This window comes from Vipera ursinii, assembly GCF_947247035.1.
Source record: "Vipera ursinii genome assembly, chromosome: 7".
NCBI classification, from domain to species: Eukaryota; Metazoa; Chordata; class Lepidosauria; order Squamata; family Viperidae; genus Vipera; species Vipera ursinii.
Genome location: NC_139521.1, coordinates 11,028,023 through 11,040,738, shown reverse-complemented (window position 1 = coordinate 11,040,738; position 12,716 = coordinate 11,028,023). Strand labels below are relative to the sequence as shown.

The following is a 12,716-nucleotide window of genomic DNA, read 5'->3' as shown; positions in this document are numbered from 1 at the left end:
AGCAAAGCTGGCTGAGGAATTCTGGGAGTTGAAGTCCACAAGTCATAAAAGGGCCAAGTTTGAAGACCCCTGGTCCAGAGCAAAGGAAGAGAACTGCGGAGCGCGCCCAGAGGAAACAGACGCCTCTCCACAGAGAGAGAAAATGACGGCGCTGGTCCGCCCGGCCGCGTTCCCAAGATCCCCCCCTCCCCTTGGAAGTGGTTGCGCGATGCCCGAAGAGACAGAAGCCTGCAGGTCCTCTTTAGCCGCAGGGGTCTTCAAAGCTGGCCCTTTTATGACTTGTGGACTTCAACTCCCAGAATTCCTCAACCAGGCCGGCTGGCTGAGGAATTCTGGGAGTTGAAGTCCACAAGTGATAAAAGGGCCTAGTTTTGAAAAAACCCCCCCCTGTCTTTAGGTAACCGAGGCCCCGCCCTCTGGCGTACGTGCAGCCCGACTCCTCCCCTTGGCTTCATCCGCCCTTCTTCCGCCCTTCGCCGCGCGGCCCGCGGTAGGCAGAAAGCAAAAGAGTGACGCGAATGGTGGGCGACGCGGTCGGGGGTGGGGAAGCGGGAGAGGTTTTTCCTGTCCGGGGGGAGGCGGGGGGAGGGAATTGCATCCTGCAGGCCGTTCCTTTCCTCGAGGAGACTCCTGGGCCGCAGGCTCCCCGGTGCAAGAAGCGAGGCAGAAGTTGGCGTTTCTGGCCGGCCGCGGCTGCGGTTGCGAAGTTAAGCAGCCTCGGCCCTGGTGGGTGCCTTAGGCGGGCGCAGTTTGGAAAAGCCTGCTGGCAGAAGGTAAACGGGTCGTCTCTTCCACGCGCCGTTTGCCCAGAAGACTTAATGGGGAACGACGGCCCTTTTTGTGACTTCTGGACTTCAACTCCCAGAATTCCCGAGCCAGCCCCCCCCGCAAAAAAAACCCCGAGTTCTTTGTCATTAAAGCCCGCTTTTTCTTAACCCATCTTCTGCAACGACTCTGAACGAGTCTGCCTTGCCTTCAGCACGTCCTTCAGACACGAAGACGGCTGTCTTTTCTCTCGGTGGCCTTCCTGGCTCAGGAATTCTGGGAGTTGAAGTCCACAAGTCATAAAGCAGGGGTCTTCAAACTTGGCCCTTTTTATGACTTGTGGACTTCAACTCCCAGAATTCCTCAGGCAGGCACGCTGGCTGAGGAATTCTGAGAGTTGAAGTCCACAAGTCATAAAAGTTTGAAGACCCCTGCATAAAGGGTGTGTGTGTGTGGGGGGGAGCATCGTTCTGACTTAACGGATGTGCCCAGAGCAGAGGTAGGCAACCTTGGCTCTTTTATGACTCGTGGACTTCAACTCCCAGAATTCCTGAGCCAGCTATGCTGGCTCAGGAATTCTGGGAGTTGAAGTCCACGAGTCATAAAAGAGCCGAGATTGCCTACCCCTGGCCCAGAGGGTCGGCAGGAGCAAAGTGTGAGTTTCTCCGGCAAGTCGAGGGCTCGTCCCCTCTTTGTCTTGGGCAGCGCTATTTGGTTTCCAAAGTAGGCCTGGTCCCGGCCTGGATAGAGGCTTCTGAGGTTGATTCTCAGGTGGGTCTCTTGGAAGCATCTCCCTACAGACCAGACCATATGAAAGGACCGTAAGAAAGGCTGAGCGCCAAAGAATGGAGGCCTTTGAACTCTGATGCTGGAGAAGATTCCTGCGAGTCCCTTGGACTGCAAGGCGATCAAACCGGTCAGTCCTAGAGGAGATCAACCCTGACTGCTCTTTAGAAGGCCAGATCCTGAAGTGGAAACTCAAATCCTTTGGCCACCTAATGAGAAGGAAGGACTCACTGGAGAAGAGCCTAATGCTGGGAAAGGTTGAGGGCAAGAGAAGAAGGGGACGACAGAGAATGAGGTGGCTGGATGGAGTCCCTGAAGCAGTAGGTGTGAGCTTAAATGGACTCCAGAAGATGGTAGAGGACAGGAAGGCCTGGAGGAATGTTGTCCATAGGGTGGCGATGGGTCGGACACGACTTCGCAGCTAACAACAATTAACTGGATAAAAAACGTGGAGAAATACTGTTTCCACCTTTTTAAATTTTTAGCATAGGAAAATGAGAAGTGTGCTGGATCAGAACAGATGGTGTGTGTGTGTGTGTGTGTGTGTAAGTATATAAGTATATATGCATGTGTATATACACAGACACACATAGGCATTAGAGGTGTTAAATGTTTATTTTATGTTACACTATTTATTATCTTTTTTATAATAATATATTTCATTTAATCTTATTGCACAGGTAACCCTCGACTTACGATCACAACTTAGCCCAAAATTTCTGCTGCTAAGTAAGACAGTTGTTAAGTTAGTTTTGCCCCATTTTGCAACCTTTCTTGCCACACTTGTTAGGTGAGTCATTGCAGTTGTTAAATTAGTAACCATGTTGTTAAGTGAATCTGGCTTCCCCATTGACTTCGTTTGTCAGAAGATCACAAACTGTGATCACATGACTGGGATGCTGCGACCGTCATAAATATGAACCAATTGCCAAGCATCTGCATTTTGATCATGTGACCACAGGGGTGTGGCAACAGTCGGAAGTGTGAAAAATTGTCATAAGTCATCTTTTCCCGTGGCCATTGTAACTTTGATCGCTAAGCAAATGGTTATAAATCAAGGATTACCTGTATTTTATCTCACTTCTCTGAACTTCACCTTCCCTCATATTATTGCATCTCACTGTAGCACATGCTTTCGTATGGTCAGCTGATCAATTTTGATCCTATGAGGATGCTGGAACCGTTGCAAGTCACTTTTTTCAGTGTTGTTGTAACTTTGAGCAGCCGTTAAATGAATAGTTGTAAGTCGAGAACTATCTATAGCAGCGGTGGAGGCCGCGCCCACCCCGGCTCCAGCAATGCAAAAAAAGTCACAATATGCCTCGACACATCATGTGACGCGGCGAGTTTAACACCTGTGATCTATAGCAATGCTGCTTATAACTACAACTTTGGCTTCAAAGCTTTACAAACTCGGGTTCTTTTCATTCTGTCAAGCTAATCAGTATAACTATTAGAAAGTAATTTAAAAAAAACAACTTGCAGGTTTGCTATCTCTTTATGACGTTTTATCTCTTTCCTACATTTTATTATTTATTTTAGATTTAATCTTAACAGATATCGAAGCAATATAGTACAGTAATGCTTGATGATACGTGGGCATGTGAAAGCATGAGTAATTCTCCCACTCTGTGTCTGAATTAAGGTATATATCTGGTTTTCTTTTTTTATGTAATAGAAGAATATAATAGAATTCTCTTGTACTCAATGCCGCAATATCAGAGCAATGATCAGAACTGTAAATACAATGCATCTAGTTTGGAAAGCATTTATTCTATTTTATATAGCTGCCCATTTTGTAGAACCCAACTCTGTACATTAAAAATAAACTCCTTTCAAGTTTAAAATTACCTCAGTTATTGAGTATGTTTTGTAAAAAAAAATTTTTATTAAAGAGTTTTACAAAAACAAAATTTTACAATACATCCCAAAATCCCACCCACCCCAAACCACCCCCCTTCCCCCCCACTTCCCAGAGCTAAATACAGGGTATAGTTGTAATAATCATATTCTAGCTAAAGATTATCCATAATATAAAATTAACCAAATTCATAATGTGCTTTAACTCCCCTTTAACATAAATACATACAAAGTACTAACACTAAAATTAATAACAATACTGGAAGGATAGTTTGCCTACAATAGAAGAATGGGTGTTTAAAGTTTCGAATCTTGCAGAAATGTCTAAGATTTCTGCTTATTTGAAGGATCATTCACAAGAAAGATATATTTCAGTTTGGAGGAGATGGATAGATTATATTCAGAATAAATATGGGACTAAAAAGTTCCATTTAGCTTATGAGTAGATTTTAGAGGGATATTGTTTTGTAAAAATTTTTAAAAGAACGTTTTTATCTAAACTTTTTACCTTGCCTCGAGTATTATTTTTAACTCAAGGAAGTGAACATAATTAATATTCCTTCGTCCTTTTTCCCCACAACCTGTGAGGTGGGTTTTTTTTGGTGGTCCAAAGTCACCCAGCCAGTTCATTGCTAAGGCAGGACTAGAACTCACTGACTCCCGGTTTCTAATCTGGTTCATTAACCACTAAACTAAACTGGCTCTCAGATAATTGATTGGTTTTTTTTTTCTTATTTGCATACGCAGGATAAATATTGAGAATGACACTGCATGAGCTGGTTCAGACTGCGGCCGGATTATATGCTGAAAGAAGAGCCGTGTGCTTTGATGCATGTAACCATCAGACTCCAGTTTCCTACACGTACAAGACAGTTATAAACCTCGCTACAGAGCTTACAGACTTCCTGAGGAAACGCTGTAACCTTACTGAAAATTTGGAAATAGGTCTCTACTGTTATCCCGGGATAAACCTACCTTCTTGGATTCTAGGGTAATGCTGTGCCTTTACGTTTGTATAAATTTGCCTTAACATAAATGCAGAACGTGCTATTATCACCTCGTTAGGTTCAAACTATCACCATTTTTAAAGCGTTCATTTGTATAATACAGTGATGGCAAACCTTTTAGAGACCGAGTGCCCAAACTGCAACCCCAAACCCGCTTATGAATCATGGGGTGCTGGGTGGGTGTGGCCCATTGGGTGGGCGTGGCTGTGGTGGTAATGGCAGACTGGGACTAAAAAGTTCAATCATTCAGTTCCAACTTTGCAAGATCTTTTTTTTTCCTGTGAGAAGTTGAAATTGATTGATTGAAACTTTTTTTTTTTTTTTGCACATGGCGGTGGAGGCCTAAAGTGAAAAGGTTTTATAAAACACAGCTGAAGGCTTAGGACTGGGGCGACGGCACACGTGCCCACAGAGAGGGCTTGCGTGCCCCCTGTGGCACACGTGACATAGGTTCACCACCACTGGTATAATATGTCCTATTGAACTTGCCTCCTACAATTTTAACATCACTGTGGTAATGTATTCGGTTTTATTTTTATTTTTTTTTATTTTAATTCCATTTATATCCCGCCCTTCTCCAAAGACTCAGGGCGGCTTTACAAACTTAGCAGTAGCCTTCATTCTATGTATATGCCTGCTTATTAGGGCTTTCACACACACCCCATTATTACAAAGTCAGCTTAATTGCCCCCAACAATCTGGGTCTTCATTTTACCTACCTCGGAAGGATGGAAGGCTGAGTCAACCTTGAGGCTGGTGGGATGCGAACCTGCACTAATTGCAGGCAGCTGGTGTTACTTAAGGAGGCATTAGCCCTCTGCTCCACCAAGGCTTTTAATTGCTTCATAGCTTAATTGCTTAATAGGATATATGTATGATATTGGCACAAATATCTGTAGAATCTTAACTTTTTTGCTTGACAACTTAAGCCACTAGATGGAGTGAGACATACAGAAATAAATCCTCTTTATTTTTTAAAACCTTGGCCTTATTAGTATAGGTAGCTGTATAGTTTGGCATGCCCTCATGCATTAATCTTTATCCAAGATTCTGTACAATATTATAGAAGTACATGGAACACCATAAGCTTCTCTGCTGGTAAGAACCTTGCTTCATTTTGCTAGAGTTCTGCAGGTACCTGCTGCCTATTCTCCCATTGACCCAGATGCCTTGCCCAGCCTTCATATTTCCTTCATGGAGAAATGTGATTTCCAATACGTCCTTGTTGAAGAAGATAAAGTTGATGTAAGTGCAACACTTCCAATTTTTATTTTAATTGGCATATTTAAAATGTAATTGGAATTCTGCAAAGCTTTTGCGTAGATTAATTTTTATGTTTACAATGAAGCAAGCCCACAGAATTTGAAGCAATTATATCCAGTGGTTCCTTGGTACTCAACCGCTTTGAAGCTCATTGAATTTTAGCGTTCAGTGCGTTTTGACAGAAATATTTTGTCCTGGTACTCATCATTGGTTTAGTATTCGATGCGCAAGCTAGAATTTGTTGGCGTCGGCTGCCTTGTGACTCACTACATTATTCCTTACGGGGGAAAAATTGTTTGGTACTCATCGTTTTTGGTACTCATTGCGCTTCTCAGAACCACTTAAAGTTGAGTAACAAGGTATCACTGTAGGTAGTCTTTGAATTACAACCTTATGACTTACATTACTGCTGCTTAATAACTGTTTGAAATTACGATGGGCACTTTAACACCCATCAATAACTTGTGGTCATTGCAAAATGTCATGTTCCCCCCCCCCCCAATATGCACACACCTTTACGACTAATTGCAGGGTCACATGACAACAATTTGCGATGTTTTTTGCCAATTTCTGCCATTTTTTGCTGGCAAAAAAATGACCTTTGGATAGCACTTACAACCGCAGTGATTGCTTAAGAACTGATGATTCAGTTAATGATCATGATGATTCACTTAAAATCAGGTCTGGTCATGTAGTGCCTTAACTTACAACAATTTACAACCGGAAATCTAGTCCCAATTGTGGTTATAAGTTAAGGATTACGAGCGATTAAGGTACCAGCCTAGAAACCAGGAGAACATGAGTTCTAGTTCCGCCTTACACACAAAGCAGCTGAGTAACCTTGGGCCAGTCAGTCTCTCAGCCCTAGGAAAGAGGGAATGGCAAACTATTCTGAAAAATCTTGCCAAGAAAACTGCAGGATCTTGTCCAGGCAGTCTCCAAAAATCAGACATGATTGAACCATTAATAATAATAAAAAAGCTTGTGTTCAGTGTCTCCAGCCATCTTGCCATCTCACGACTTCATTTTCAATTGCCTTCAGTTTTTCCAGACATGAAAGTGAATGAATGAACCTTTATTATCAAAGTACAACATGTATACAGTGAGATTGGCTGAGCCTCCCTCCGTGCCCCCACCACCACAAGTCACAGTGACAAGAAACCCACCATCTTGTTACACCATGTGAGCTAATTGCACAACACACCTGCCTCGCAAGTCAATCTTACGTAGAGTTATTTCCCGTTCAGGAGCCTGACAGCCCATGGGTAGAAATCGTTCTTCAGCCTGTTGGTACGGCTGGCTATACTCCTGTATCTCCTACCCGATGGTAGGAGAGTAAAGAGATACCGTCCAGGGTGCGAGTCATCCCTGAGAATTTTCCTCGCTCTTCCAAGGCAACGAGCCCTGGCGATGTCATCCAGTGGTGTCGGGACAGCCCACGATGTCTTGTGCTGTGCTCACCACCCTCTGTAATACTTTCCTATCCGCGGCTGTCAGACCAGCATACCAAACCACAATACAGTACGAGAGGACACGCTATAGTAGACCAGTAAAAGAAGGTCATTAGTCGTTGTTCTGCCCTGTTTTTCCGCAAGTCCCTAAGGAAGTGGAGTCTCTGTTGGGCCTTTCTGGCCACCTGGGTTGTATTGACTTTCCAGGTAAGATCTTCACAGAGGTAGACTCCCAGGAATTTAAAGGAGGAGACTCTCTCCACATAGCTCCCCCCGATGTAAAGTGGGGCAGGTTCCTCTCTTTTCCTCCGGAAGTCTAGCACCATCCCCTTCGTCTTGCCCATGTTCAGGTGCAAGTTGTTCTCTAAACACCATAGGGATAGTCTTCTCCAATAACTCTCGCTTTCACATTTTATGTCCAAAATATCTGAGCTTTAGCTTCATTATTAATGAGTACTTTCTACTGGAGGTGATGATGTTATTCCATCATCATTCAAATATTATCCAAAGTCTGACTCTTGAAGATTCTGCGGAACGAGTCTCTCCACATCATCTGATCTTACGCTGTTCCTTTGACTTTTTCTATGCTCTTGGCTGGTGTCGACTTTGATGGTGTCCAGCCACCGTGTTGTTTGACTGCCTAGCTTCTTTTTACTGCTAGCTCTTCCTAACCCTTAATTACATTCTTCAGTGGATTCCTCCATCACATGGCCAAAGCAAGCGAGACACAATTTCACGATACGTCTGGTTTTATTATGTGCTCCACTGCTTGCTTCTTGGTCACCTGTGCTGTCCACGGTGAGCCTTCTCCAGCCCCACAGCTAAGACAGATTGATTTTCTTCCTGTCTTGCTTCCTCAACGACCAACTTCCACAACCACAGGTAGCTATGGGAAACACAATAGCGTGAACTAACATTTGGTTGCTCGTGTTCATTATTGCTGTGCAGCCCAGCGCAATCTGACGTTTTATTTCTGTGCTGCATTCACCCCTTTGAGCTATCTGCGATCCTAGGCAGCACAGCTGATTTAGCAAATGTTTCACTTAGCAACAGAAATTTTGGGCTCAATTGTGGTCGTATGTTGAGTATACAACTTTAGTATATTTAATCTTAATTTCGTGTCTTGATGTATCATAGTTAATAATAATAATAATAATATAAAGTTGGAAGGGACCTTGGAGGTCATCTAGTCCAACCCCCTGCTCAGGCAGGAAACCCTATACCATTTCAGGCAAATGGCTGTCCAGTCTCTTCTTAAAAACCTCCAGTGTTGGAGCATTCACCACCTCTGGAGGCAGGTTGTTCCTCTGGTTAGTTGTTTAACTGTCAGGAAGTTTCTCCTTAGTTCTAGGTTGCTTCTCTCCTCGACTAGTTTCCATCCGTTGATTCTTGTCCTGCCCTCAGGTGCTTTGGAGAATAGCTTGACTCCCTCTTCTTTGTGGTAGCCCCTGAGATACTGGAACACTGCTATCATGTCACCCCTCACCCTTCTCCTCCCAAATAGCAAGATCTCTGTGAACGCTGAGCCTAGAAATATAATGTCTGTTCCTGTTTCACCCTCTTCGGCCGATACTGGCATTAATGGCTGGGTTTTTTAAAAAAATATGGAGGAGAAGACTTGAGATTGTTAATGTTTACCCCAGCGTATTAATTTCAATTTCTGATTCTTGTCCAGCTCTCTTGGAAATATTGTACATATGAGTTAAATTAAAAAGTGACACTTCTACATCATAGTGTGCTATTTTGGACCTTTCAGTTGTTCTGTGTTCTCGACTGCTTTAGTAGTTGTTCAAAGTTATAACGGCACTGAAAAAAGTGACTTACGGCCATTTTTCACACTTAGGACCACTTCACATCCCTACAGACACGTGACCAAACTTTGGATGCTTGGCAACTGACACATATTTATGACGGTCGCAGTGTCCCGGGGTCATGTGATCCCCTTTTGAAACCTTCTGACAAGCAAAGTCAATGGGGAAGCCAGATTGACTTAACAATTGTGCCACTAAATTACTGCCATGTTTCACTTAACCAATGTGATGAGAAAGGTCGTAAAGTGGGGCAAAACTCACTTAACAAATGTCTCGCTTGGCAACATAAATTTTGGGTTCAATTGTGGTCGTAAGTCGAGGACCGCCTGTATTCTGCATTAATGGCCGTTGGGATTTTTTGCAGCCCAAATCTTGTAGCCCTTCCATTAAAGCTACAGTGCGTTACTAATTTTTGCACTTGTTGCAGAGTCCCTTCTGAGTTTAAAAAAAAAAAGCCATATTCCCTTGAAAGGCATCTTATTTGATTAGCTGCTCTAAATTTATTTGATTTGCTCTGTTGTGACTTTAGACACAGAGAAGGAAACAGACGAAGGTTGTGTTAGAATAAGTCCTCTCCCCTCCACCTTTTTTTTTCTTTTCAGAAATTCACAATAACCTACGGACACTTGTACAGCCAAAATTCTCTTCCAATGCAGAGAATTGGTTTAGTTCTCTTCCAAAGGCACAACGGTGTTCAGCTGACCAAATATGCAAATGCAGACAGTGAAGGAGGCTCTACGGTCAGAAGCATTTGTAAAGTGCAACAACATGAGGCTAAACCATCCAAAGATACGTTGGATGTCAGAGAGAAACATTCCCTGGCATATGTTTTGCATACATCTGGAACAACTGGGCTCCCCAAAATTGTGAGAGTGCCTCATAAATGTATCGTACCAAACATCCTTCATCTTAGGTAAGCTTTTCTCAAATACACTTAGTAATGTATTTTGATAGGGAGGGTTAGCAAAAAGAGCAACAATGGCATAATTCACGTTGGATTTCCAGTTCTCTGCTTCCTCTATAATTGGAACAGATCAGAGATAAACTCGTAGATCTTAAGTTTGCAAGCTACAATAAAATGCATTTTGGAAATGAATCTCAATTCTGGGTTGACCTCGTTATAATTTCCAACTTTTAGAAGAGCTGCTTTAGACGGCAACCCAGACCTTCCAGGTGCGGAGTTTATGTAATGTTGATCTGAACTGAAGACGGAATTGGAGAATGTGTCACTTGCATTAGTGGGAGAAAGGGTGTAATTGATTTAACGTGGTTTATATGTGATCAGCATTGCGAGAAGTGCAAAGCTGCTTAAAATTTCATCTAATTAAATAAATAAACCTTTATTGTCAAAGTACAACATGTGTACATTGAGATTAGCTGAGCCTCTCCCCGTGCTCCCTCCCCCCAACACACAGTGACAACAAACTCTCCATCCTACCACACCATGTGAACCAACTACACCACACACCGGCCTCCCAAGTCAATTCTGCATAAGTTCACAGAGATGATATCCCATTCAAAAGCCTAACAGCCCAGCCCACGGATAAAAGCTGTTTTTCAGCCTGTTGGTGCGGCTGGTTATACTTCTATATCTCCTACCCGTGTTGTGATTCAGGGTCAGCCTGTGGGTTCGGCAGTTGGGTCGGACGACTCAGAAGAGGAGGAGGGGGGTGTTGAAGACCTTGCTGAGGGGGTTGAAGATCTTGCTTATGATAGCCCTCAGCCAGGCCCCTCCCACTTGGTCACCACGGAGACCCAGCTGTGTGAGCCTGACAGTGTGGATGAAGATGACCCACAGGGCGTTCAAGGACGCCCGACGCAGGAGGCAGTCAATTAGGAGTAAACAGAGGAAGGCAATGGGGCTTCTCGGAAGGAGGCAGAGAGAAGCCACGCCCTGAACTCTATATAAGGGGAATGTCTGGGAGGGCTGGTTTGCTGAAGGCAACTGCTCGGATGGTTCATGTTTCTTTAAGCTTCTGTTTCTTGGTTCGTGTCTTGTTTTTGTTGCAATAAATTTGGCAAGCGTATTCCAGCCTCTTGCCGTTTGTGGAGGGGTTGTCCCTGCCTTTTCTGCAGGGCCAGTAGCAGGCTGGTACAGAACAACCCGATGGTAGGAGAGTAAAGAGATACCGTCCAGGGTGTGAGTCATCCCTGAGAATCTTCCTCACTCTTCCAAGGCAACGAGCCCTGGCGATGTCATCCAGTGGTGTCAGATTTCTTAGAGATGTATTTTTTCCCCCTTATTTTAGAGAGATTTTTAAAATGACCCCAGATGATGTGGTGTTTATGGCCTCTCCTTTGACTTTTGATCCATCAGTCATTGAGCTGTTCCTTAGTCTAACGAGTGGAGCTTGTCTGCTCATACTACCCACAGTGATCAAAATGGTGCCACGGCAGTTATCCAGAGCTCTCTTCCAGCAGCACAGGGTGACCGTTTTGCAGGTAAGAAATTTATAGTTGAACACTGCTAACTGCGCAGCGTTATTTGGAGAGTTAATTAAGCTATCTGCTTGCCTCGTTGGCTTGCATAAGGTGAAATCTTCACAAGCCCATTTGTATTGCAGATTAGCCCACGGCTTTCGTATGCAGTCGATAGGAATTTTTAAAAATTGGGTCGATATACGTAACACCTTGTTTCCAAATCAGAATTCATTCAACTTCCATCAGAAGTATTTCAGTGCCTTTTCAACCACGCGGATATATATATATTTCTTGGGGAACTTTTTCAGATTTGGAACCATTCTGGAAAACGGATGAGGTTAAGCCTCAAATGACAGTGTTTTCTCCAAGGAAGTTCTTATTAACATTACAGAGTTAGTGAATAAGCCGTGTTTAGTATTGACTCGAACGACAGGAAATAAGCAATGGCTTGTTTCAGAGTTTCTTTCTTTTTCTTTTTTTGTAATATTTTATCAACCTTCTAATTTTACATTTACGTATTTAAAAAGCAACGTGGTGGCTGGGTCAATCGATAATTCAATAACATACGAAACTTTTTAGGTACAAACCTCCCAGGTTCCTTCCAATTTTGTTGTTGTTATCATTGTCTCTGTTTTCTGCACTCTTTCAAAAAACGTAACATCGTACTGGTGGGACAATATTGGAAGAAGGATAGTTTGCCCACCTTAGAAGAATGGGTGTTTAAAGTTTCGAATCTTGCAAAAATGTCCAAGATTTCTGCTTATCTGAAGGATCATTCACAGGAAAGATATATTTCAGTTTGGAGGAGATGGATAAATTATATTCAAAACAAATATGGGACTAAAAAGTTCCATTTAGCTTATGAGTAGATTTTAGTGGGATATTGTTATTGGTACGTTGTTTGTAGTTATGTTAAAAGAGAGTTAAAGCGCATTATGAATTTGGTTAATTGTATATTATGCATAATTTTTATTTAGAATATGATTATTGTAACTATAATCCTGTATTTAGCTCTGGGAAGTGGGTGGGTTTGGGGTGGGAGGGATTTGGGGATATATTGTAAAATTTTGTTTTTGTAAAACTCTTTAATAAAAAAAGTAACATCTTTATATTGTGGTGACCAAAACTGGATGCAGTACTCCAAATGTGGTCTTACTAAAGCTTTATGAAGCAATATCAATACTTCACATGATTTTGATTCTAGCCCTCTGTTAATGCAGCCTAGGATTGCATTGGCTTTTTTGGCTGCTGCCACACATTGCTGGCTCCTATTTTAAGTGACTGTCCACTAGCACAGGGCTTTTCAACTTTTTCACCCATTCTACCACTTTTAGGATATGGCAACATCTGAG

General features: G+C 43.0%; 2 protein-coding genes across 2 annotated transcripts in view; both read left to right on the top strand.

Moving 5' to 3' along the window:
• The window catches only part of PPAT (phosphoribosyl pyrophosphate amidotransferase), a 320,661-nt gene that overhangs the window by 79,828 nt on the left and 228,117 nt on the right, over positions 1–12,716 (top strand). The window lies entirely within an intron of this gene.
• The window catches only part of AASDH (aminoadipate-semialdehyde dehydrogenase), a 41,741-nt gene continuing 29,718 nt past the window's right edge, over positions 694–12,716 (top strand). The window contains exons 1-6 of the mRNA XM_083367230.1: positions 694–726; positions 3,094–3,196; positions 4,159–4,402; positions 5,543–5,663; positions 9,546–9,856; positions 11,193–11,385. Of these exons, the coding sequence (XP_083223356.1) occupies positions 4,173–4,402; positions 5,543–5,663; positions 9,546–9,856; positions 11,193–11,385 (855 nt within the window). The 5' untranslated portion in view covers positions 694–726; positions 3,094–3,196; positions 4,159–4,172. The remainder of the gene's footprint in view (positions 727–3,093; positions 3,197–4,158; positions 4,403–5,542; positions 5,664–9,545; positions 9,857–11,192; positions 11,386–12,716) is intronic.